The sequence below is a fragment of the Anopheles maculipalpis genome, chromosome X, assembly GCF_943734695.1.
Source record: "Anopheles maculipalpis chromosome X, idAnoMacuDA_375_x, whole genome shotgun sequence".
NCBI classification, from domain to species: Eukaryota; Metazoa; Arthropoda; class Insecta; order Diptera; family Culicidae; genus Anopheles; species Anopheles maculipalpis.
Window position 1 is genome coordinate 7,762,868 of NC_064870.1, and position 22,555 is coordinate 7,785,422.

A 22,555-nucleotide genomic window follows, 5' to 3' on the forward strand; every position below is an offset into this window, starting at 1 on the left:
TCCCCGTACACAACACCACACATGACAAATCCTCAACTGTCAAGTGCGTCCGTACACGAAAATGGATGAACCAAAAGTGGTTATAAATAAGAAAAAATTGCCAAGATTTATCCTGTTTATTATATCCATTTACTTCCCTGCTGATTATCAATGCAACAGATTTTCTTAATGACGATTCCTGAATGGTGACAATGGCCGAGGATAATTAAAAAAAAATCTCTATTTTCGTTCTCATTTCAAACAAATGCTAATTCAAGTATTTTTAAAATAATAAACTAAATTTTAAGCATTTCGGTAATAACTTTCCTATAACTCATAACTCTTTTAAACCGTATCATAGCATCGAATTCAAAATCGATTAGTTTGGCCACGTGTCTTTCAAATGGTTCGATCATCTGCCTAACGGTAAAATACCGTTATTACGCTTCTACGCATCATCAAACAACGATGAACTATGATTATGAATAATGGTTCATAGCAAATTTTTCAAAGCATAAGCAATTCAATAAACTGATTCTGCGGCAAAAAATAAAATTAGATTGCTCCTATCACCTAGTTTCTCTAAAATCGATCTCTTTTTGGACCAAATCAAAGCTTCCTTCCACTTTCCACAATTTGTTTGAAAATGGCGAATAAAAATCCTTTGTAAGATGGAAAGTATTGAAAATTTGAACGCTTTATTCAACGCCACTTGTTATTTCTCGGTGGTCACAGAGAGAGAGAGAGAAGGAGAGAAGAGAGTTTAAAGAGGCTCAATAAATAAATACAGACATTTTACAGCAAAATATTCAGCTAAACAGCAAGCCAGTGAACAAAAAAAAAATAAAACAAATTTTAAACAACCGTCTTAACGATAGCTCATTTCTCCCGGCGGGAAAATAAAATCACTCCTCAAACGTAAGTCGTCCCGGGCCGTGATTTTTCATGTACCGGCGATACGCCTTGTACCGTGGATTGTCTGCCATCTGTTTCTTTTTCTCATTTTCCTGCTCCACCTTCCACCGGTCAAAGTTGGACTTGATCCAGAGCTGTTGCCGGAGGAACTGTTCCACCGTGTCCGGTTCGATCGAATCGAACTGTACCGCGGTCAGTCGCATATGCTTCCGTATCAGGTACAGCTGCTCTTCCCGTCCGTACGGTTGCTTTAGCACGTTAAACTTCCAAACCCACCGGCCGACCCAGCACATATAGCGACCGATCGTGTACGGTAGCAGAAACAGCTGTATCCAGAGTATGTCCCGTATTTCAGGCTTCGCGTACGCACCCTGTATGTCCATGTTGTTCTCGATCACCTTCCGTATCTGTTCGTCGTGTTCCTTCTTCTGTTCCGCCTTGGACAGTTTGGTGCGGCCATGCTTACCATTACCGCCTGCCGCTCCGTTGCAGCCGGACTGGTTGATCATTTCCAGCGCTTTGTTGCGGTATTTGGGCAGCGACATGAAGTACTTGATCGCCGTATCGTACCGTTGCCATCGTGTCACGTACTGTATGCAGGAGATGATGCTTATCGTCACCACAATCACCAGTCGAACGTCAATCTTCGCCTTTCGGCGATAGTACCGGTAGAAGTGTGCATAGTACGCTTGCGGATTGTCCAGCATGTAGTTGTAATCGTTGCGCGATTCCTCATCCTTCAGCACCTCGTACGCGGTCGCTATCTTTTTGAAAGATTCTTCCGCCGTTTGCTTCTGCTCGACACCATGGTGCACATCCGGATGATACTTGCGGGCGAGCTGGCGGTACGATTTCGCTATCTCCTGCTTGGTACTTTCGCGCGACACGCCCAGCAGTTCGTAGCAGTTGTCCGGCCCACAGTAGAACTGGTCGATGTAGTGGCCATGGCCGGTGGTAGCACAGCATCCGAAAATTACCAAACACCAGCCCAAAATTTGTGCTGCCGTCGTCATCCTGTGTCCGGAGCAAATCCCGGTTGGTCGAAACGTCACGGATTATTCATGCCGTCCTCTGTTGACAGCATCGATTGTAAACATAGGTGCATACATACGCTGTAGTTGCGCACTTCAGCTCAGCAGCGTAATAAAGCTGCTGTTAAACGATGAGACGAATGAAGCGAACCGACAATAATTTTTCTCTACTAGTGAACTATAATTAAAATTTTAGAAGAGTGCGGAGCTACCCAACTAGCTTTGTTTCACAATTTCCACCCATTTCTATGCGTTTCTATGCTTCCTCAACCCCCTCGACTATACAAGCTTGAATGTCGTTACTACCGTCGTTGGTTCATTCACAGCCCATCTCTTTCTAACATTCTATTGCCTTTCTTCGCTCTCGCTCTTCTGGGACTTAGTCGTGATTTTGTTCAAAGGCAGCCAGCATCATTGGAAAATGAAAAAGTATGAAAGTAAGTTGTACGGATGTTTGTGTCCATATTTTTCATTCATGATTAGGGTAAATTCCATCTTTTTAGATTAAAAAAAATCAATCAGAAATCATCAGAAGACACTCAGCGAACGATTGGGATAAAGATTGCTGGCAGATTTGCAGGTAAATTAAGTGAAAACAGTGTATTTGGTGACGACTGATTAACAGTGGTTCGCGTGTCTTTCACTTCCCGGAATTCATATGCTCCAGCACAGAAATCCTTGTGCCTACTTCCGAATAATGCCCTGAACGCAGAATAAGAACTTTAGCGGAAAGAACTAGCGAAAACGGCAATAGATTTTCAGCGCTACACGAAACGATGGGGTGAAGAAAAGCAGGTGAACACCGGATGGATGGACATTTCCTAAGGATGTGCATTTCCAAAACCTTCCGATATCGGACCGACCAACCTAATTTGTTTTGGGTGAAAATTAAAATTATGAAAATTGTTTCAACCAAGAAACGTGTAGTCAGTGCTTAACAGAACGCGGCTAGCACTGAACTCAAGTTGATAATTCGGGCTTCCTAGCTGTTTTTGCGCTTTTTTCGTTCAAACTCCGCATGATCCGTGCTGCCCGATTATCCGTGACCCAGAAGGCTCGAAGGCTCCACGAATAAACGAAAGCAAACTAAACAAGTTCAGCGACGCTTTCGGAAACAACGCGCTCGGAAATACTCCTGCTGGAACGCGCATCACGCCTTCAAAATTAGTACACACTTTCAAATAAAACGACGGCGCCGCTGCTATCAATCAACCAAATTCCTACACCAAACGGATTAAACGTATTGCTGCCCTTTGTGCGTGTTTTATTTGCATATGTGTGTGTGTGATTTCGTCTAGTCCTGTGCCACATTGTCCCTAGAGGTGGTGTTCGATAAAGGGCCATTTTTATTTCGTTCATTTTGTGTCTGTTGCGTTCATCCGCGGCTGGCGGACGGTAAATAGTTTCACCATGAGCATGCCCGACGTTGTCGACGTTCGCGCTGAACTGCACAGCGAGCACGTACTGGACGACTGCGGCAACAATGCCCATCTTGCACACGACGTTAATGATGCTCTCGGTTCACGGAAGGGCCAGTAAGTACACGGCGCTTTTTTGTTTTTGTTTGCTTACTTACATTGAAAAGCTGAATGCTTCTTCGTTACCCACTTCTTTGTGTCTGCCCTTCCCGTTACAGCGAACTGTTTGACCATCGCATCAAGGCTCGGATGCCCGTCGAGCGGTATGCGTCCGACTACAACATGAATCATAAACGGCGCGGTTTGGCGCTGATTTTCAACCATGAAAACTTCGACGTTCCACAGCTGAAGGCCCGCGCGGGTACGAACGTCGATTGCGAAAATCTGACCGCCACCCTCAAGGGCCTAGACTTTGAGGTGCACGTGTTCAAGGATCTAAAGCTACGCGATCTGCAGAGGGAGGTAGAACGAGGTAAGCATAACCATCCTCCATCACCCCTACTGTCCCTTGAATGCGTGCAATAATGTTGGCCGTTCCGGTCCGAACGTAGCAAAATAGTTCCGTTCCTATCCTTTTTTCAAAACAGTTCCGTTCCCAAGTGAATTAATGATTTCGATTTCAAAGATTTTTTTTAAATATTGCTGAGGTTTTTTTTCGGTTCATCTGTACCCCATGTCCGTTTGCATTTCTCGTTCCGTTTCGTTCCTTTTTTTTCAACAAATTTCCCAACACTAGTGTGCCACAGAGCCATCTGTTGCAGCGGCAACATAAAAAAAACCCACAAACAAAGGCATCGCCAACTAATGGGTGGGGGGGGGGGGTCTGGCATGCCCATGCATGGAATACTTTCAGCATGAGTTACCTTATATGAGCGCGTCTGGCTCACTGTGTTATTTTAAGGGCATGCGAATCATATGGCCTCCGAAATGCTACTAAGCGAGACTCCCATATCGGATCGTACGCTTAGTAACGCCTGGTGATCTTTTTTTCTTCTGCCTTCTAATTTTATTTTATTCTCCTTTTCTGGTCCGGACCAGTGTCGCAGATGGATCACACGGATGCCGACTGCATACTGGTAACGATCTTATCGCACGGTGAGCTCGGCTACCTGTACGCAAAGGACTGCCAGTACAAGCTGGACGTCGTATGGTCGTACTTCACGGCCAACCACTGTCCCACTTTGGCCGGCAAACCGAAACTATTCTTCATACAGGCCTGCCAGGGTGATCAGCTGGACGGTGGTGTGCTGCTCGCCTCCAAGGATCGCACCGAAACGGACAGCTCGTCCTCGATGACGTTCAAAATACCGACGCACGCCGACTTCCTGATCGCCTACTCCACCATACCCGGGTTCTACTCGTGGCGCAACACGCAGAAGGGTTCGTGGTTTATGCAGTCGCTCTGCCACGAGCTGAACCAGCACGGTCGCAAGTACGATCTGCTGACGCTGCTAACGTTCGTGACGCAGCGCGTCGCGTACGATTTCGAATCGAACACGCCGGACATCCCGATGATGCACCAGCAGAAGCAGATTCCGTGCACCACCACCATGCTCACCCGTTTGCTGCGTTTCGGGGAGAAGAAACCGTTTTAAAACCCATAATCTCCCAAACTCTTAGCATCCGCTGGGCTACAGATGGGGCGAACTAAGCAAAACTGCACAGTGCACAGTGGAGTAAGGAGAGACAGGAAAGCAAATTCCGCCATGCCTTTATTTTTAAAATATTTTCTTTTTCTTTTTTTTTCTCACTAAAATTCAAATCAACTTTTGGGTATTAGATTTACCATTCCGAAGTTGCTCATGTGCGTGCGTTGGTTGCCAAGAAGAAAAGAATAAAATAAGAAAACGCACCAGCAACACCACAACAACATTTTGAGACAAAAAAGGTTTTCGAATGTATTTGATTTTTTAAAAGTTTAGTCTTTAATGCGTTCCAAAAACCACAAAAAGCCTATGCTGCCCCAATACTCGATAGACATCTTTCATTGGGATGTTGCCATTTGAATCCTTTATTGGCGTAAGATGTGCTCTACTTTTTTTATATACTTTAAATGCTCTTTATGCTATGATTTCATCTATGTTTTAAGCTATATACACACAGAGAGAACCTATTGCCTTTCCAAACCAAATTGATCTCCTAAAGAAAAGCAAACAAATACGTAACACATTGATTACTTTGATAATATATTTTGAAACGATGATTGTGAGAAGCTTTGTACAACCGCGTACAAAGTAGTCCAGGAACATGAGCAGGAGTACTAATTTAAGTTTCTTTTTTTATTTAGTCAAATTTAGTGCCGAACAAAGACAAATTCGTTTTGCCAATTTTTTACTACAACTACTTAATTTAAGATTACAAAAAAAACAGCCCATGCGTTTATAAGTTGGCTACGCAATCGAAACAAACAAACAAATATTCAGAAAGCAGTACCGATGTGATAGTTGGATGTACCCCCGAAGAGACAATTTTATCCGCTGCCTGTGCTAAAACACAAAATAAAAAGGAATTGTTAGAAAAGGCACACGAATGGTTACGGTCGATTGCAAAAAAAAAATCGCCTTATAATTCGGTTTAAATAGAAAAAGAAAATAAGGGAAAATTTTAATGTAATACAAGCGCACGCACACACACATTGCGCACTGAAAAACGAAAGGTGATAAAAGAGAAAGATAAACAAAAGTGAAACGGAAAGACAAAACCACAAAACATGCGAGCAAATATACATATTTACGCTATTTACACCCGGTTATAAGTAGGATAGGCGTGAGAAACGTTTCGAAGCGCGATTTAGGGAATAAAAATGACGCTCTTACCTCAATTAGTATGTCTGGTGTGTGTCCCTTTTTATTTTCTACTTAAACAAAAAGAACTTTAAAAAATGGTAATAAATAGTAATTGCAGCATTTCATTCTACTGTTTCCTTTGCGTTTCACGATAACGTTAGTTGTGTTGGGAGATTTATGATTGGATAAGAAAAAAAACCCAATTCACACTTCCGGCTTTGTGGTTTTTGTGTGCGAAATAGTGCTTTTGCACTATTTGTGTCTAATAGTGTTATCAATTTGATCTTTTAATTATAATTATAAGCTGGAACGGCGATAAATTTAACAAATTTTAATCGTCGTTCGGTTACAAATCATTTCCAGTTTCGTTTTGTCGTTAATGTGATTTGTTTTTACATTACCCAACCACAATAAAAGGACATAAATGTGGGTATAAAAATTATGCTTTAAAGATATCCCTTCTCAGTCGAAGGGTATCGTGGTATCGATCAGTTCATCTAAATTCTTAGATAATTCTTAGAGGACCGGCTTGCTGCTTATTCTAGCTCAAATTTTAACTCAACTCAAACAAATTTATCTCTGGATCCCCGTCATCGATGCTATCTGCTTGTGTTTGGGTAGGAGGTGGTTTGTTTTACTAGATCAAATACATTTAACTCCTACAACAATCGTGTTTTGGGAGGAAAAAAAAACGAACAACATTTGTGTCTGTATAAGGCTCCGCGGTCAATCGGTATGCTGAAGGCTCTCCCATACGACATTGGCAAAAGGTTGTCGCGTCTTTTAAGGTCATATGAATGTTACCACTACCATGTTTCGTTCATTTACTGCAATCAAATATTGATCAGCATTGTGTCTGGAAGTTTTGTTCCTTTTTGTTGAATGATGGACATCATTAAATGTGATTGAATGGGGTTGGGAAGTTTGTAAACGGCTAAGAAAGAGGTCGAATAAACGATAGTGACAGAACACGACATTTTATGGACTTTTGTTTTTAATTTTCTGGCGCAACAACCTCTTTCGGTTTGAGTTTTGGGCAACAAAACTAAACTCAAAATTAACTTAATGTTTGTAGGTGATAGTGCAGAGTACGGGTAAGACTTATCAAGCCATTGTTTGGTTTGAACAGTGTTTTCAGAAGTTGGAGTCAGAAGTTGCTCCATTCAATACTCTCATAACTCATCATCTAATCAACTGGAAGATATCAAATTCATGCATGTGTGTTTTAAATTTTTAATTCATTATTTGCACCACAATTTATACATCAGGACTACAACTTATCTACCCACCTGTTACCGTATCACAATTCGGAAGAAGCGATTCGCAGGAGAGGAGCATCGCACGGAAAGTTTGCAACAAGTTTACGTGGATATCGGACACTCCAAGTTGCGTAACAGTCGTGAACAGTAACAGATGAGATGCACGTACACGTACACATTCAAAGAAAAGAACCAACCAATATTCGTAACATGTGAAGGTGTGTCTCTGTGGGCTATGGAGATTTTTATTTGTATCAATATCAGAGCAATGAATATTTTGAGAGTTTCGTATGTAGGACGTATTCGCTAACGTGCGCGCCCCGTCGCTACCTAACAACAACACACACGTCTCCACGTCGATTGTGAGGATCCGTCATTTCGGGTCCCGTTTTCTCTCGTTTCGTCCCGTGCGTCAGCTTCTTATCTTGTGTGTGTGTATGTGTTTGTGTGCAAGAAGACGACTCCTAGGACTTCGCCACTAGATCCCGCTACGGATGTAATAAAATAGTCAAAGCGACCCAGCACACGGGATACACATCCCGGGGCACAGGTTTAGCCGCCTGGTTGAGCCACGCAAAACACAACAGAATTGGTCCACCCCTGCTGTTGTTTTTGCTACGATAGCGCATTTACACAGCATGCTTTCGCTTGTGGTTGTGATCGGCTTCCTCTAGGTAATCATGCGCGGTGAGTGTAGCTCGGACACGTTCTCGATCGGCGGATAGTGCGTAGAGGACGGTGGTCCCCAGTCGTGCAAACCGCCCGAATTTGCCAAACGGTGCGTTAAACGGTGCGCTATGCTAAATCCACCGCTGCCTTCCAGCTGTGTCAGCACTATAATCACCTGAAAGGGCAGAGATATGCTTAAGTAACGGAACCGAACTGTTTTTCGTGTATGTAAATTTTTCCCGTAGTCTAATTAATCCGATTAATAAAAAGAACGCCCGACCAATCCGGAGTAACCTTCAGTTGATTCCGCGGTGCACTCCAGAGTTCAATTCGGAGTTAATATGGCGAATTACTGTGGATTCAAATTCGGATTTAACACCCGGACTTCTCCGGATTTTTTTTTCCAAAGTTGCATCCGGTTTTTGTACGTCGGAGTCGGAATGGATTGTTGAATCCACTTCGGAGTTTCCATCAATAATGTGGTCTCGCTCACCTGCCGCTGTAACGGTGGGACGGAATCAACCGTCTTGAGTTCGCCACGCGTCGAAACAACGTTGTAGCTTTCCTGGCAGTCACACTTGACGTGTATCCACTTGTTTTCGTGCCGATTCTCGACCATCACAACCAAACCGGCCCATCCCTGTAGTGGCGAGAGCCGTAAGTAGTAAATATATATTTCAAAACAAAAAACACTCTTCAACTATTCACCGGCATGGCTTACCTTTGTTAGATAGTACGCCGTCATCCCCTCCCGACCCTCATGCCGCTGACCCTTGGCCAGGGTAAGATTGATGATTGCATCGGCCAGCAGGAATGGAGGCGGTGTAATTTGTTCCACCAGCAACCGTTTGGAGCTGTGTATCGCTAGCACACACTGCGGATACTGCATAAAGTCGTCAATTCCTGTGTGCCAGTGATTGAACGCGAGACAAACCAGCATGTATAGGTCCGTTTCGAGCATCTTGTGGCAGCCAACGAACCCACGCACCTTACACGGGAAAGGAACCAAAAGAATAATAAAACAAGTGGCGCACTTCTGGTTTGCGGGAGGGAAACTCTCCACGTTTAACGCGTTTTACCTGCCGTTTACTGTGCTCGACCAATCGGCCCACCTCAGGGTTTGCCGGATTGCGCGTCCGAAACAACACCACGCAAAGATCGAGCTGGGAGCGTTGTGATTTTTCCGAATTTCTATAATAAAAAGGAGGATACAAAACTGTCAGTAGAAACATTGACTTCCCGTCGGTGGATTCGTTGGTCATACCTTTGCCCTTCCTGGAAGAGGGTAAATTCTGCTTCGGTCGGTTCGAGGACCGTTATTAGCACGCACGATAAAGCTCGGAGCGGTTGCAGCGTGCCAAATAGTCGCACCTCGTTCCATTCCGACCGCACCTTGCATATATCGATGCAGTCAAAGTATCTAGGAGTGAAAATAAGCGAATCATTAGACGATTGGGTGTGATATCGTTTGGCTGACTGATATCCACCATCCTTCCTACCTCAATACATCTTCGAATGAAATCCAAAACACACCTTCCGAACCACCGTGTGGCATTAGACTGTCACGCAACTCGTCCGTCCACAGTTCCGAATCATCGGACCAGTCTCCTACGGGTACGGGAAAATAATCAGTAAAATGTTTCATCCTGCATTGCAGTTTGTACGGTGAATGTGGCTTTTGTGTTGTATACAGAGAAATAATACATTACAAAAAAAAAAAAAAAACATACGGTCAAAAGGATCCGAAATAACAAGCAAGAAGAAAACGACAAAAGTGCATAAGTACAGTGGCGCAGTGGCTTCATACAAATTTTTTACAAGCGTAGTAACGTAGAGGCTGAATATTTGTGTGGCAATTTTAATGTTATCTTATTCATATTGTGCGCGATGATAGAAAAGCGGCAGCCAAGAGGGAAGGTTATAACCAACCCAATTTCAAATTTAGTGGCTACTGGCATTGCCGAGGGACACGCGTGCTTTTTGCAGGGTCTATTCGTTCAAACAAAAAAGCGTTCATATGTTTATTCCTGGTATATTTTTTTCTGAAATCTTTTCTACAAATCAAAATTAGGATCCAATTCGATTCGAATCTTCCCAGGGTATTTTTGTCTTTTGACCCGAAAACCTCTGCATTATTGGCATTATACGTAAAATTCAAATCATTAACAGACGGGTAGATAAGTTGTAGCCCTGATTGATGTATGGATTGCGGCACAAAATTGAATTTGGCCAAAAATTCGTAGTTAGGACTAAGACTTATTTGCCCGTCTGTTAAAGTAAAACAAGCAAGGTGCAACTAAACAGGACATGGCAGTAAAATACATATCAGAACAATAGAGAGCGACAGAAGGGGGGGCAGACTGGGAAAGAAAAACTGAAAAATCTAATCTAATGCTACAGGCTGAAGTGCAAAAAAAAAGTATTCAAAGGGAGGGCGTGGGGTGGGCTTGAGTGATTGAGTTGGATAATGTACCTTGCCAGGAAAAGTGTCCCCACGGATTGCGCAGTTTCAACAGCCTATGTCCTTTAATATCCCGCACGTCCAGCACGGAGTAGGCGTGCCGCGGCCGCAGTCCCTTCCTCTGATACTCATCCTCATCCACCTTCATGTTACCGCCACCACAACTGGCACCCATCAGAAACTTAACTAACCTGGAGCTCAGCAACTGCGCCCATATCAGATCCCGGTCCAGATCGTCCTCGCTCGGCAGTGGCAGTGAGCTGGCTTGCAGCGGAATGCTTTCGCACGGTGCTCCGGTCAGTGTTGCCAAACCTTCGATCGCACGCCCGGACACAAGCGCTTCGTAGCAGCCGTGTATCTTCGCGACCGCTTTCTCGATCAGCGGTACCCACAGCTGTTTTCGCTTTGCCTGGGAATACACGAGATGGCCCCGTTTGTCGCACGGTAGCAGATCATCTACCAGCACCGTCGTCCAGCGGCCATCCTTGCATAGCTTCACCTGGTACGCACCCTGCGGACAGATCTCTTTCGTCAGCAGTACTTCCTTCACGAGATCTTCGCGTTCGGCCAGCACGGCCAGTGCGCTCAGTAGCCAACAGTTGCCGAGCACACCTTGACAAATGTCGGATGGTAGTGGCGTCCGAAAAACGGCCCACGGCGGCGTCGATTGGTTGCCACCTTCGCAAAGGATTTCATGCGGTCGGCGCCATTGGGCAACGGGATTACACTCGATGTTAGACGAAGGCTGATAGTATAGACTTTTCGTTGCCGGTGGAAACGAATCGTCCACGAACGCTTGCCCATTCTCGACGCAGTACTCTATGATGCTTTTCCAGCGATTGAGCGCCTCCAGATCGTCCAGCTGACGTTGGTTCTCCTCGAGCCGATTGTTTTTCTGCAGCTGCTGCTGCTGCTGCCAGACGAGACAACCGGTATCGATGTGCCGGTGGCTTGAGCAGATATCGCACACGACGCAGGCGAGCGAGTTTTCGTACGTGCAGGCCGGACACTGCCAGGTACGTTTCGGTATCGATACCTGCATCGAGGGTACGATCGATTTTACCGTTACGCCCGATTGGGGCGATTGGGGCGGTGGTGGTGGACCTTGCGGTTGCAGCGATTGCTGTTGCTGCTGCAGCTGCTGCTTTGGAATGGCGCCCGAATCGATTGGTGTACCAGGGTGCCCGAGTGCCGAACTCGAGCGGCTACTGTTCGACGGTTCATCGCACTGACCTAGTATCAGCCGGTTCGTGGCAAGCGATTCGTTTACCACCAGCACACCGGAACCCTTCACCGACGGGCGTAACGATTTGCAGGCACTGCAGTCGGGCTGTACGATCGAGTTCTTGAGCGTGCATTTGTGGCACGTCCAAAACTCGCCCTTCTTCAGCGTCATCTCCTCGACGTTGCAGATGCTGCGGAGCTTCGAGCCACCGCAGGCGATGCACGCTAGTGCGGTACTAGTGTTCACTAGCGTACACTTCCGGCACGACCATTCCTTTTCGTCTGTCGCTTTAGAAGCTTTTGGGGTGAGGTGTTTGGTGGCGATGGAAAAGAGAAACAAAAAAAACGGTTTTTTGTATTAGCAAAACAAAAACTTACCGAAAATACAGAATAAACACGGAGAATGTAACAGAAAGAGCTAATACTATTTCGGATTGTATCGAAATAGTTGTTCGGATCGGTCTCAGACATAAAATCTCTGAAAAGTCTCCTCAGGTGTGCAATAATTGGCAAATGATCCAACAGTAGAACAAATTTGACTTACATTTCGTGCACCACTCGTCTTCTAGATCCTGCTCGAAACTCGCTATCGGTACCTTAACGATCGCAGGAATATTATCTAACTCTAGTATCGTGGAATTCTGATGCGTGCTATATTCATCCATAACGGAAAAAATATCATGATCACCGCCGTGATAATTAACTGCAAAAAAATAAAGATTAAAAGAATAAATAAATTCATCCAATCTACCCATTTTGTTTTACTAACCTTTATCAAAATTATTCTTATAGTTGGATAGTTGCTTATTATATTTGCATTTAGCTGCAATTTTTTCACTGCACGCGCTAGTAGTATTATTGAACGTTTCATCCTCTTTCTCTGATTTCCTAAAAAGAAGAAAAAAAAATGTGAAAAACATCGTTAAATGAATGTTAAGCATGAAATATGTTCGGCTACTGCCGGCGGCTCATCCTGCAACGCGTGCCGTTACCCATTTTTACAGCTCATCGGTGTTGGAAGGTTTGCGTAATCGTCCCGTAGCGATTCCTTCGCATGTGCCGGTTGATTAACGCTAGTGATCGGTGCATTATTATTTACAGCGTCGCTCGTGATTTTGTTAATATTTTTGCGCTTCGCTTCCTTGTTGATAACTGCATAGATTGGTTCCAGCGCACCCGTCGATGAGGGGGGAACTTTTTTCCCTGCAAGTTAAACAAAATGGTTAGTACGCATCCCGGATAGGCACTGTTAGGCATTCATGGCCTAATATGAGCCATTACATGTTGTTTTGTTCCACAATGAGACTCTGTGATCTTAACATTACAATGGTTACTGTGCCCGCGTAAGAGCAAATACCAAAATCTATGAAAAGTTACGGAAAATTTCCGGTTGCTTGGAGATTTTTCTGCTTATTCATGAGTTGTCAGTTGTTTGAGTTGGTGAACAGATTCATTCAATTGTGTGCGCTTTAATTATGAAGATTTTAATAGTTTTCTGTGGTTGTAATTCGCGAAAAAATAGTGGAAAACACGGGTATGATCCTTAAATTTTTTCCAGTTGTTTTCGTGCATTCAATGAACTCGCACCAAAAATGAGACGTCGTCGAGATATGATATGAGACGTCTTTAACCTTCGTTTTAATGATAAAAACTACATCACTACTTTTACAACCACCTACACCCGGGTAGGGCATCCATTTTGTATAGTAGTTTGCTTTTTTCTGGATAAGAAAGCTTGTAACTTTTGATCTGCTCAATGAAAAAGGTACCTGTTGTTTGTCCCTTCGTTTTACTGCCATCCTTGAGCCGTACGCTGGCCGTGGAATTGTCTATAAATCTTGGCGTCGTCGATGGTACCACAATCAGTCCGCCCGTCCGTTTCGTAATCGTCGTAATGCCCTGCTCACGATAGTTGGACGATTCCGGCAGACCACGGGCAGGTTTTGTGGTGCGGCAGCAGCAACAGCACGCCTGCGATGCATCGCTCTCGAAGCTAAACTGATTGTAGATGCAAAACCGACACCGGGCCGCGCCGACGTGTTCCATGCTGCGGGAAGCTTTAAGGCGACACGACGGTGCGTACGGTGGTAGCGCGGTGCCGTGCTCGGTGTTTCTGCAAGTAAGCGGCGTCGTCAGTGGCTTCCGGATCGTGTCTTTGTAAACGGGCGCGATCACGCTCAGTGCTTCACAGTTGATGCAGTGCCAGGAAACGCTACGATTGTACGCCCGGCATCGGTGGCAATTCCATTTGCGGTTGATGCTCGGCTGCGACAGATACCGTTTCCGGTTCCAGCAGCACCGGGGATCCGGCACCGGATGCACAAACGATCGTTCGATTTTCTTCCGGTTAATGTTTTTGTGCGCTAGCGCTAGGCTGTCTATCACGCGAAATAAGCAATCGTTCGAAACTAGTTTTCTGCAAATAAAATTTGAAATAAAATAAAAACGGTGGAAACATGGAGGGTGGTTTGTGTTTTGGAGTATATACATTAGTAACGTGAGTGTGAGTGAGCAAGGTGGTGCAAAGTCATCAGAAGAAGAAAACAAAAACCTTCCCCCCGGAGTCAGATTCCAGGTAGTGATGGGTAGTTCCTCATTTTTCCCGGATTCGGATCAATCTGACTTCGAGGCATTCGGAAGTTTACTCCTGATGAATCCAGAGTTTACTCCACTGTACACCGGAGTATTCTCCGTTCCGTAATAAATCCGCATTCTACTAACCAAAAAAGTATTTGTAATAATGTTTTGTGTTACAGAACAAATACTGTTATTGTCTGAGAGAATGCGGAATCAATGCGGAGTAAACTTCGCATTACTTCAGAGTGACTCCGGAATAATTACTCTGTAGCAAACTCAGGATTAATCCAGAGTAAACTCCAGTTTTTATACGTCGAAGTCGGAGTGGATGCATTAACACACTCCGGAGTTCCCACCACTAGTTCCGGGTGCTGCTTGGAGCCTCAACTTCATGGAGCTTTACGTCGGGAGTTCGTTTTTGAACCACGGCGGGACATTTAGGGAACGGTGCAACATGCTAGTTCGTTCCGTGTTTCGCTAGGAAGTATGGTTAATGGTGCAGGAAATCACAAAGACCCTGTCTGTAAAAAAAAAACACAAGCTAAGAGAGGAGGGGGACAACACGGCACTTTACCTATTCACATCCTTCATGCGAACGCACGATGACGAAACGGGTATGTTGCCGTCGTTGCTGGCGTGCAGTTGATGGTGGATCAGGTCGACGTTTCTGCCTTCTTTGCGAAATGTTCGACACCTAAGGCATCGTACGCTTTCCGTTGGGTTTAGGTAGTTGCATTTCGTACAATACCACTGGAGCACCGATGCAATCGTACCCATTTTGACACATTTTACGTACTGTGCATTTTGAACTCCACTCCAGTACACGGGCCTCTACCGAGTAGCCATATAGATTTGCCCTTCCGCTTCTTTGGCTACTTTTTTTTCTTCTTTTAGTTTGCGTGTGTGTGGTTCGCTCCAATCAATTCTGTTTTTGTTTCACGCACGGTATCGATTCATGGTAGGTGTTGAAGAAAATCCAGTGCCCTGACAGGTTGGTGTTGAAGAAAATCCAGTGACAGGCTGGGTGACGTTTTGGCAGACGTTTGACCAAATGCGTGTTTATAGAGCACCGCCTCAGTTGACGTATGGCTGTATCTTGCGTTTGTTGTAGGATTAGTTTGACAGTTTGGCCGGTATTGCGCACATTATTCGTCCGATTTTTTTTTAACACGACCCAACGGGATAAATATTTTACTAATTAGAAACACAATTTGCTAAGCAAATTACATTGAAATTGAAAAAGCTACAATGTTGAACCTTTTCGGCAGGGAAGAAACTATTTACCTCAAAAAAAGTCCGTCATCTGAGCGATATGCAATTCAAAAACCTTCAATACTGTGGCGGCAAACAAATAATAATTCAAAGGAAAAACGGCTATTGGAATTGTACGTACAACGGTTGTCTGCGCTAATGTAAGAACACCTCGAAAGTTGATAGTGATTAAAATTTAAGATATTTTCGCGTGTTTCAGTAAGGAATAGAAGAATAGAAGATAGAGGAATTCGTATCAAAGGACGAATTGTGAGACGAAAAGGATCAGTGTTTTAAATCTCAAAATAGTGTAAGTGTAGTTTTGGAAAATATTCTGTGTAGAAATCCGATCGATCGTTCGATGCATACGTAGAAACAAATGTGTTTTTAGAAAAATTGTGCTCCATTGTTTTCATGACGTGAAGATAGCGTGAGAGTGTTCTTGGAAAGTCTGCAATGTGTGTGTGTGCGTGTGTATGTGGAACAAAAAGCTAGGCTTCCCGGAAAAGCGCGGATTTAGACTGATGCGTATATCGGAAACTCTGGTCTCTAAGGTAAGGTAGAATAAGAATACAATTTCATCAGTCTGCAAAATCCTACTTTTATATTAGTTTGGATATCCCCAAATCAGTTAAATTGGACGCAGCATCAATATCAATGTATTTTAAAACTAACTGGTAAATGATCATAAAATTCACTCTCATTTGCGTAATTATATGGTGCGTAAGTCCTCTGAACCGTCTTGAACCTCTGAACGATCTAGAGCCATCGCCTGCCAATCCAATATTCCGGAGTAAAGGTATCATACTAGTTTAAATCAAGCCTTTCTCTATATAGCTATTGGATAGCTTTATCTATCCACGTTGAAGCATGAAAAGGTTTTACGCAGGTTGAGTCTTCCGGTGCCATTTTGATGACACGACTATAGTCTATTTTGATGTCCTTAGCTCCGAGTCTGGGTTCCGAGGTTCTATAAAGTTCTAGTTTAAAACCCATCCAGGCCGTTCCCGCTTATTGAGGACTAACTATCCTACCGCGTGGCACCAGCAATGTCTATTTAACCATTAGATGGCCTTCGTGACCTAGTAGGTCGTTGACCCAAGAAAAAGAAGTTCCAGCTCCTAAAGCTATAGTAAGGCTGGTTGAGATTTTTGAGCATCTCATCTGTTGCTAAGTGTAGGACTGGAGCCTCGTATCTTGCTTGATCCTCTGGCAAGCTTCTGCTATACAGGAGAGCCTAAAAACAATGATCATCATTCATTAGCGTATGCTAAAATCGGATTTAACTTACAGAAGATGATCTCTGAAGTTCAGATGACACCCGATGGTTTGATAGCAGCAGATTAATATTGAAGCTTCACAATTCACAATTCAGAATTCTATATAACATCGTGCGGTAGTGTCTTTGAACGCAAGGGGTGGCGTTCACGAAACTCGATGATCGTTAGGACTTCACGCATCTTCGGAGGCTGGGTACATTGTCTCATGGGCAAAATGATGACAAAATGAGACAGTTTGATCGGGCTATATTAATGAAATAAAATATATTTTGTATTTTTTATATGACAGCACGTCGCCGTACTGTCAAGAAAAATTATATATTATGAAACAAAACACCAAGGCATACTTTCTTCTTTAGAAATTCATACATTTAAACCAAATTTGAATACAAAACACACAATAAAAAGCTTATCTTTTATTACTTATTGATAATGTTACTGATTATAATCCGTAACGTGTCTTTAAACTCGTAGAAATTGTTCCGATTAACATCAGTGTTTTCTTTTCTCTTTATTACTCAATTGCATTTCAAAGCAAACATGCAAAACGGGTGCATTGGCAATCATATTAAGCACATCAAGTTGAATCAGTTATACGAAGTACTATCATATCCGAAAATTGAACAACAACGTCGTTGGTTTAACTTCATTAACCATCCCCCCACCCCCAAACAAAACAATATGCCTGCAGTTTGTGTAAGCCAAGGTAGATCAAACCCCAACTCTCTTGTTTCAAATTTCGAATGCAAATTGTCTTATCTACTAAAGGAAACTACCATCTTAGCACTTATATGTAAACGAGCTGTGTGTTTTGGCTTGGTAACTTGCTTATCAGTTACCCGCTTTCGTCACATGTTTCCCATAGGTTAGGATTATCATTCGACGCATATTAGGAACGAAACTTCAAAGCAATTTAAAATATATATAGAAAATCGATAACCAAAGCACTCATCAAACTGTGGATATATACAAAGCTTAATGAGTTTGTTTAAAGAGGATGGTGTGCCTATTGCTGTTTTCTATAGACTTGGTTGCTGTAGTAAAAACAGCCCTTGTATGTAGCTTGAACAAACATAGTTACTTTTCACTTATTCTAGCAATTTTAATGAAGTATTTTTTAATGCAGTTCAGGAGTCTTCCCCTCCGTTGATTGTTGTATGTATACCATCATGTCCGGGATTTAGTTGTCAATCCAAATCAATTGACGCTCTGGCCGTAATTTTTTTCCAGATACTGCTTAAAGTCCACCCGGTACACTGCGTCCGACGAGCGGGCCTCGGTCACCTGCGGATCAACCTGGTACACAATCTCCCACTTCCACAGCAAACGCGAATGAAATGTTTCCTCAAACATGGCCATCGTTTCCGCCTCGTAATTGTCAAACTGTTCCGGGTATCGGGACAGCTTGGTTTTCACGTGAAAGTAGTAAAACATGTTATGCTTGGTGGACAACGATTTCAGATAGTCCGGCTTAATCTCCTTCAGAAACAGCAAACCGTGCGGCACATAGAAACGATCCTCATCGATCACGTTTCGCAACCGGTACCCTAACCGTGGCGGTCCCGTCTTTAGCTTGTACGTTTCCAACGATTTAAAAAACACGTTCTCTAGTTCGAACAGATTGTACAGCTTCTTCGCACGGATCTGCACCGTTACGGCACTCCCGTTCGTGCTGTCCCCGGTCATACCCTTGAGCGGTTTGTTGAGCGCCTTGGCAAACTGTTGACACCGTGCCATCCGCTGGCGTAACGGTAGCTTCCGTATGTTTTCCCCACCCAAGATTAGTCCGTCGATGATGTGCAGCGTGTTGATGACGATCTGCGATTTGCCCTCACCCTGCAGCTCCCGTACAATCTCCGCGTAAATGATCGTCCCGTGCGGCAGCTCGATTGCAACATCCGTCAACGGTATCCAGCTGCACTGTTTCGTATCGAACCGGTACACCTCTTTGCCACCCTTGCCGAGCAGTATGGTGCGTATGTTTTTGCCACTGCTTTCCGTATTCCCGATCGGCACAAAGCACCAGTCGTACGCGGACGGGAAGTACATCTTGAGTTCGGAGTTTTGCAGCTTCTTCTCCACCTGGCACACCTCCTTCGTTAGGTTGTTCCACTCCTTATACAGCTTCTGCACGTACTGGTCCGGATCGCCCTTGTTGGCGAACTTCCGTATGCCGTCCGGAAGTTTCCACAACGCGAGACATTTTTGCTTCACCTCCATCTGGCGCGTTTCGGCCAAATCGCGGTTTTTGCAGTACGCCGCTATCTTGAGCAGTGCCGTTATCTGGTTCGCCCCGATCGTATTGTTGCTGTTGCGGATATAGTTGAAAAAGGTGGAATCCTCACGCAAAACTTCCTCCGACACGAGTTCGAGCGTGTCGATATTTTTCTTGCCACAGTTAAACATCTGTCTATTGACATCCTCCAGATGACGCTGGATCAGATCCGTTTTCGGGAGCTTCCACTTGCACACGAGATAACGCTCGGAGTTGGCCGGCCGGCTACTGTTCGGTTTGCAAATCGAAATCTCCCGAAAGCAACGGTACGCCAGATATATCAGCCCGACACTAAATGGTGTAAAGAGATCGAACACCTTCATCACAAAGTGTCCTTCCGGGCGCACGATCGCAAGCGCAACAATTAGCTGACATAGGTAGAGCTGCTTCGAAAGGATTTCTTGCTGATTTTCTTGCCCCTCGACGGAAAACCCCCCGTCCGCCATCATCAGATGGACACCCGTTTCCGTTTGCGTCATCACGTACTCGGAGAAACCCTCGATGTTGGCCGGATCGAAAATGTTTCCATCCTCCTTCGGTCCGTAGTACGCGTCGAACGTTTCCGGCGAGCCGGCCGTAAAATCGTCCAGCCGAAAATCGCACGCACCCTTCAGCGTGAAGCCGAACCCTTTCGCGTGCCACCCGTTCCGCCACAGCACGTACTCGGAAAATCCGCCCGGACCGGCGCACACGTCCGCAAAGTAGAACAGATCGCTTTCCTTCACCAACGGTTTGCCGTGTCGGTCGACCGGTTTCGTGAGCATAAAGTCAAACATCGAATCAATGTTCGCCATCTTGACCGCGGCACGGTTGATGAAGATGTTGCTCTTGATCAGCTCGTACGGGTTCGATTTCGAGCGTGCCTTGCGCATATCGTCCGCACCGAGATTATCGAACACGGATTTGCTCGCTAGTATTTGCTGCAGTATTGCCGTATCGCAGTATTTGTCCTCGTCGTCGATTTGCAGCTTCCGGGGGCCTACCTTGATCCATGCGTCGAGCTGTTCCCGCGTAATGCCTGGATCGTCGTCGGTTGCTGCTTTTGCGTTCCTTAGCCAGGTACAAACCTCCGGAATTTGTAGCTCTTCCGCCGTACCGTCCCACTGTTCGGCGGCCGTATGCAGCTCATTCAGTTTCATGCCTTGAAAAAGCGAGCAAGTACAGGAAAACATGTAGTGCTGTTTGGTTAATGAAAGGTCCATGAATCATTCAAGATTTGTGCATCTTTAGTTCTACATATTGCACGAATCTATTCAGATTCTCCTGGACAAATGGGTGATATTTTTAGAAGCGAATTTTAAAATGAACTACAACGCTTAAAGGAGACAACAAGGACAGAAGGGGGGGGGGGGGGGGGGGAGATTCTTTATGATTATGAGAATCAGAATCAGATGCACCAAACACTTAAAAAATTGCATTCCATCACCTGCAGGGAAACATAGAACCTACAACAACTTACCTAAACCGCTCCGTCCCTTTTGCGTGGACGTTTCGATCAGATCCACCCGGCCCTGGCCCGTCTTGCCCAAACCGGTACCGGCTTTGTATCCCATTTGCTGCATGATGCGGACGGATTTTTCCGAAAAGTTAGCAAACGACCCCGTCTCCGAACCGGTGGCGGTTCCGGCCTGGCTTTTGCTAGCCGGCTGGTCCACATCGTGTTCGGCGGTGAGGTGCTTGTGCTTCCTTTTTGTTGGCGCCGTCGGCGTTTCTTCCTCCTCGGACGAGAGGTTGGGTGCGATGGCAAGGCTAGCCATCTCTTGACGAAAATTGCCGATCCCCCCGGTGGTAAAGCTCCTTTCTTGCTTGCTGGTTGGTTGATAGTGTGTGGTTTCAGCGAGGCGTCTCTACGACGGACTGCATTTGACACACTGCTTTTGCACAGGCAAGGCACTATTTATCGATTGTTTTGTGGCGGAAGAGTTGCGAAATTGTACAAAGATGAACAGAAACATCTAGCTAGAAGAATTGTCGCGATACACCTACCCAGATCAGCACGGCGTAATGGTGCGATCAATACAACTCACAATGCGGTTTTGGGAAACTACGATGCTTTGGCGCACACAAGATGGATCGCTGTAGCGCTAGTGGTCTTATCTATCAACAGCATCTCGCATGCACTTGCTCCGAACCGAACCGCAACCCTTGGCACGACTTTGTGTTTGTGAAATCGAACAAATGCTGTACAAAAAATGCACTTACTAATGTTAAATAATTAATAATCTATACTTCAAATAAACAACTCGTTGTTTATTTTCTCCTATATTAAAATGGAAGGCATAAGAAACTGCAACAAAATGACCATTTGAGCGACCACTGTTGATGTGACCACAAGGTGATTAGATGTGAGGTATGCGTGAAGAAACTTTTTGTATTTGAATCAGCGGTCGATAAGGCGTTGCTCTAGAATCTGTCGTAAATGGGGCTATTACACGGGGCATAATTATGTTGGCTGATTTTCTGTGTTATCTCTCATTGACAGTGAAAGCAAAATGCCTGCCACTCGTGTGATAACACATGTGTCAGCTTTTGCATTTCGATTTCGTTTGGTGAGCTGCGAGATTGCGGTAGCTCTTTTGCTCACGACGCAATACTAATTGCAACCGTCGCAAAAGCTGTAAGTTCCTTCATTTCTTCCCTTGTAGATCGCTTTTGCGGGAAAATTGAATCGCAAGGAATTGTATTTGCTCGATCAGTTGATAAACATCGAGTCTTTTCTATGGCCACTCAATTCATACTTATTTTCATTGATCGCGATGGGATTGGGATACATTTGAAAATTCGACAGTGTGTCAAAATGTTTTCGCGAAATTTCTGAACCAATACAGTTTGATTTCATTTCAAATATCAAGTCTCTTGAACAACAGCACTTAAAAATACATCAAAGAGTGGTTTGGATTTTAAATGGAATGATTATTTAATTTCAACCAGCAGTAGGGAATAATGTGATATGTTGAAATTCAAATATTTAACCTTTATATCGTAGATTAACGTTTTATAACCAATTTTTGTTAGTTCTCAACTGGAATTGGAATACTTAGAAACAACTACTAAACGTGTACTATTTTGTAATTTTGGCGAATAAATACTACAATCGCGATCGAACACCCGCTGCAGTACTGAAAGCCGGCTTGTAAACAAACTGTCGTTTTGGATTGCGAAAACTGTCATTCTTTCAAGTGCGATTGTGTGTGTGCGTCCGTAGTGTTGCTTATAGGTGCGTAGAAAAGGTGTAAAGAGGGACACACTAGAAATAGAAGAAGGATCTGAGAAAGTTTAGTCACTGTGGTGTGTGATGCTGTGGCTGTTTGGAGCTGCAGCTAAGCGAAGAAACGAATTGTAAGATCTGTCCATTCCTTCGTGTTGCTTTTGTGGTGATTGTTTAGTTCAATGCGTGTTCAATAGATTGAATTTTGTAGCGGGAATTTGT

The 22,555-nt window shown here is 44.4% G+C and overlaps 5 protein-coding genes across 5 annotated transcripts in view; 2 read left to right on the forward strand and 3 right to left on the reverse strand.

Annotated features, from left to right (window-relative positions):
* LOC126561166 (prothoracicostatic peptides) overlaps positions 1–22,555 on the forward strand; it is a 244,615-nt gene that overhangs the window by 5,520 nt on the left and 216,540 nt on the right. The window lies entirely within an intron of this gene.
* LOC126559057 (dnaJ homolog subfamily C member 25 homolog) lies at positions 885–1,958 on the reverse strand. The gene has a single exon (XM_050215166.1). The coding sequence runs from the start codon at positions 1,905–1,907 to the stop codon at positions 885–887; it is 1,023 nt and encodes a 340-aa protein (XP_050071123.1). The 5' UTR covers positions 1,908–1,958.
* On the forward strand, positions 3,331–4,941 carry LOC126559360 (caspase-like). Its single transcript, XM_050215510.1, has 3 exons — positions 3,331–3,460; positions 3,562–3,815; positions 4,382–4,941. The coding sequence occupies exons 1-3, from the start codon at positions 3,336–3,338 to the stop codon at positions 4,936–4,938; spliced, it is 936 nt and encodes a 311-aa protein (XP_050071467.1). The 5' UTR covers positions 3,331–3,335; the 3' UTR covers positions 4,939–4,941.
* Positions 8,059–15,146, reverse strand: LOC126561940 (calpain-D). Its single transcript, XM_050218325.1, has 12 exons — positions 14,894–15,146; positions 13,512–14,158; positions 12,735–12,945; positions 12,512–12,630; positions 12,287–12,445; positions 10,531–12,039; positions 9,557–9,665; positions 9,322–9,477; positions 9,137–9,248; positions 8,779–9,045; positions 8,551–8,697; positions 8,059–8,232 (listed from the first exon to the last, which is right to left on the reverse strand). The coding sequence occupies exons 1-12, from the start codon at positions 15,094–15,096 to the stop codon at positions 8,059–8,061; spliced, it is 3,813 nt and encodes a 1,270-aa protein (XP_050074282.1). The 5' UTR covers positions 15,097–15,146.
* Positions 18,048–20,882, reverse strand: LOC126562076 (cap-specific mRNA (nucleoside-2'-O-)-methyltransferase 1). The gene is made up of 2 exons (XM_050218490.1): positions 20,585–20,882; positions 18,048–20,266 (listed from the first exon to the last, which is right to left on the reverse strand). The coding sequence occupies exons 1-2, from the start codon at positions 20,880–20,882 to the stop codon at positions 18,048–18,050; spliced, it is 2,517 nt and encodes an 838-aa protein (XP_050074447.1).

Excerpts from the sequence above, each read along its gene's own strand:
- LOC126559057 (XM_050215166.1), bottom strand. The coding sequence starts at position 1,907 with ATGACGACGGCAGCACAAATTTTGGGCTGGTGTTTGGTAATTTTCGGA.
- LOC126559360 (XM_050215510.1), top strand. The coding sequence starts at position 3,336 with ATGAGCATGCCCGACGTTGTCGACGTTCGCGCTGAACTGCACAGCGAG. Across the intron at positions 3,461-3,561 it reads CTCGGTTCACGGAAGGGCCA|CGAACTGTTTGACCATCGCA; the intron begins GTAAGTACACGG and ends TTCCCGTTACAG. Across the intron at positions 3,816-4,381 it reads GCAGAGGGAGGTAGAACGAG|TGTCGCAGATGGATCACACG; the intron begins GTAAGCATAACC and ends GGTCCGGACCAG.
- LOC126561940 (XM_050218325.1), bottom strand. The coding sequence starts at position 15,096 with ATGGGTACGATTGCATCGGTGCTCCAGTGGTATTGTACGAAATGCAAC. Across the intron at positions 9,666-10,530 it reads GGGACACTTTTCCTGGCAAG|GAGACTGGTCCGATGATTCG; the intron begins GTACATTATCCA and ends CCGTACCCGTAG. Across the intron at positions 8,698-8,778 it reads CGGCGTACTATCTAACAAAG|GGATGGGCCGGTTTGGTTGT; the intron begins GTAAGCCATGCC and ends TCGCCACTACAG.
- LOC126562076 (XM_050218490.1), bottom strand. The coding sequence starts at position 20,882 with ATGGCTAGCCTTGCCATCGCACCCAACCTCTCGTCCGAGGAGGAAGAA. Across the intron at positions 20,267-20,584 it reads AAAGGGACGGAGCGGTTTAG|GCATGAAACTGAATGAGCTG; the intron begins GTAAGTTGTTGT and ends CGCTTTTTCAAG.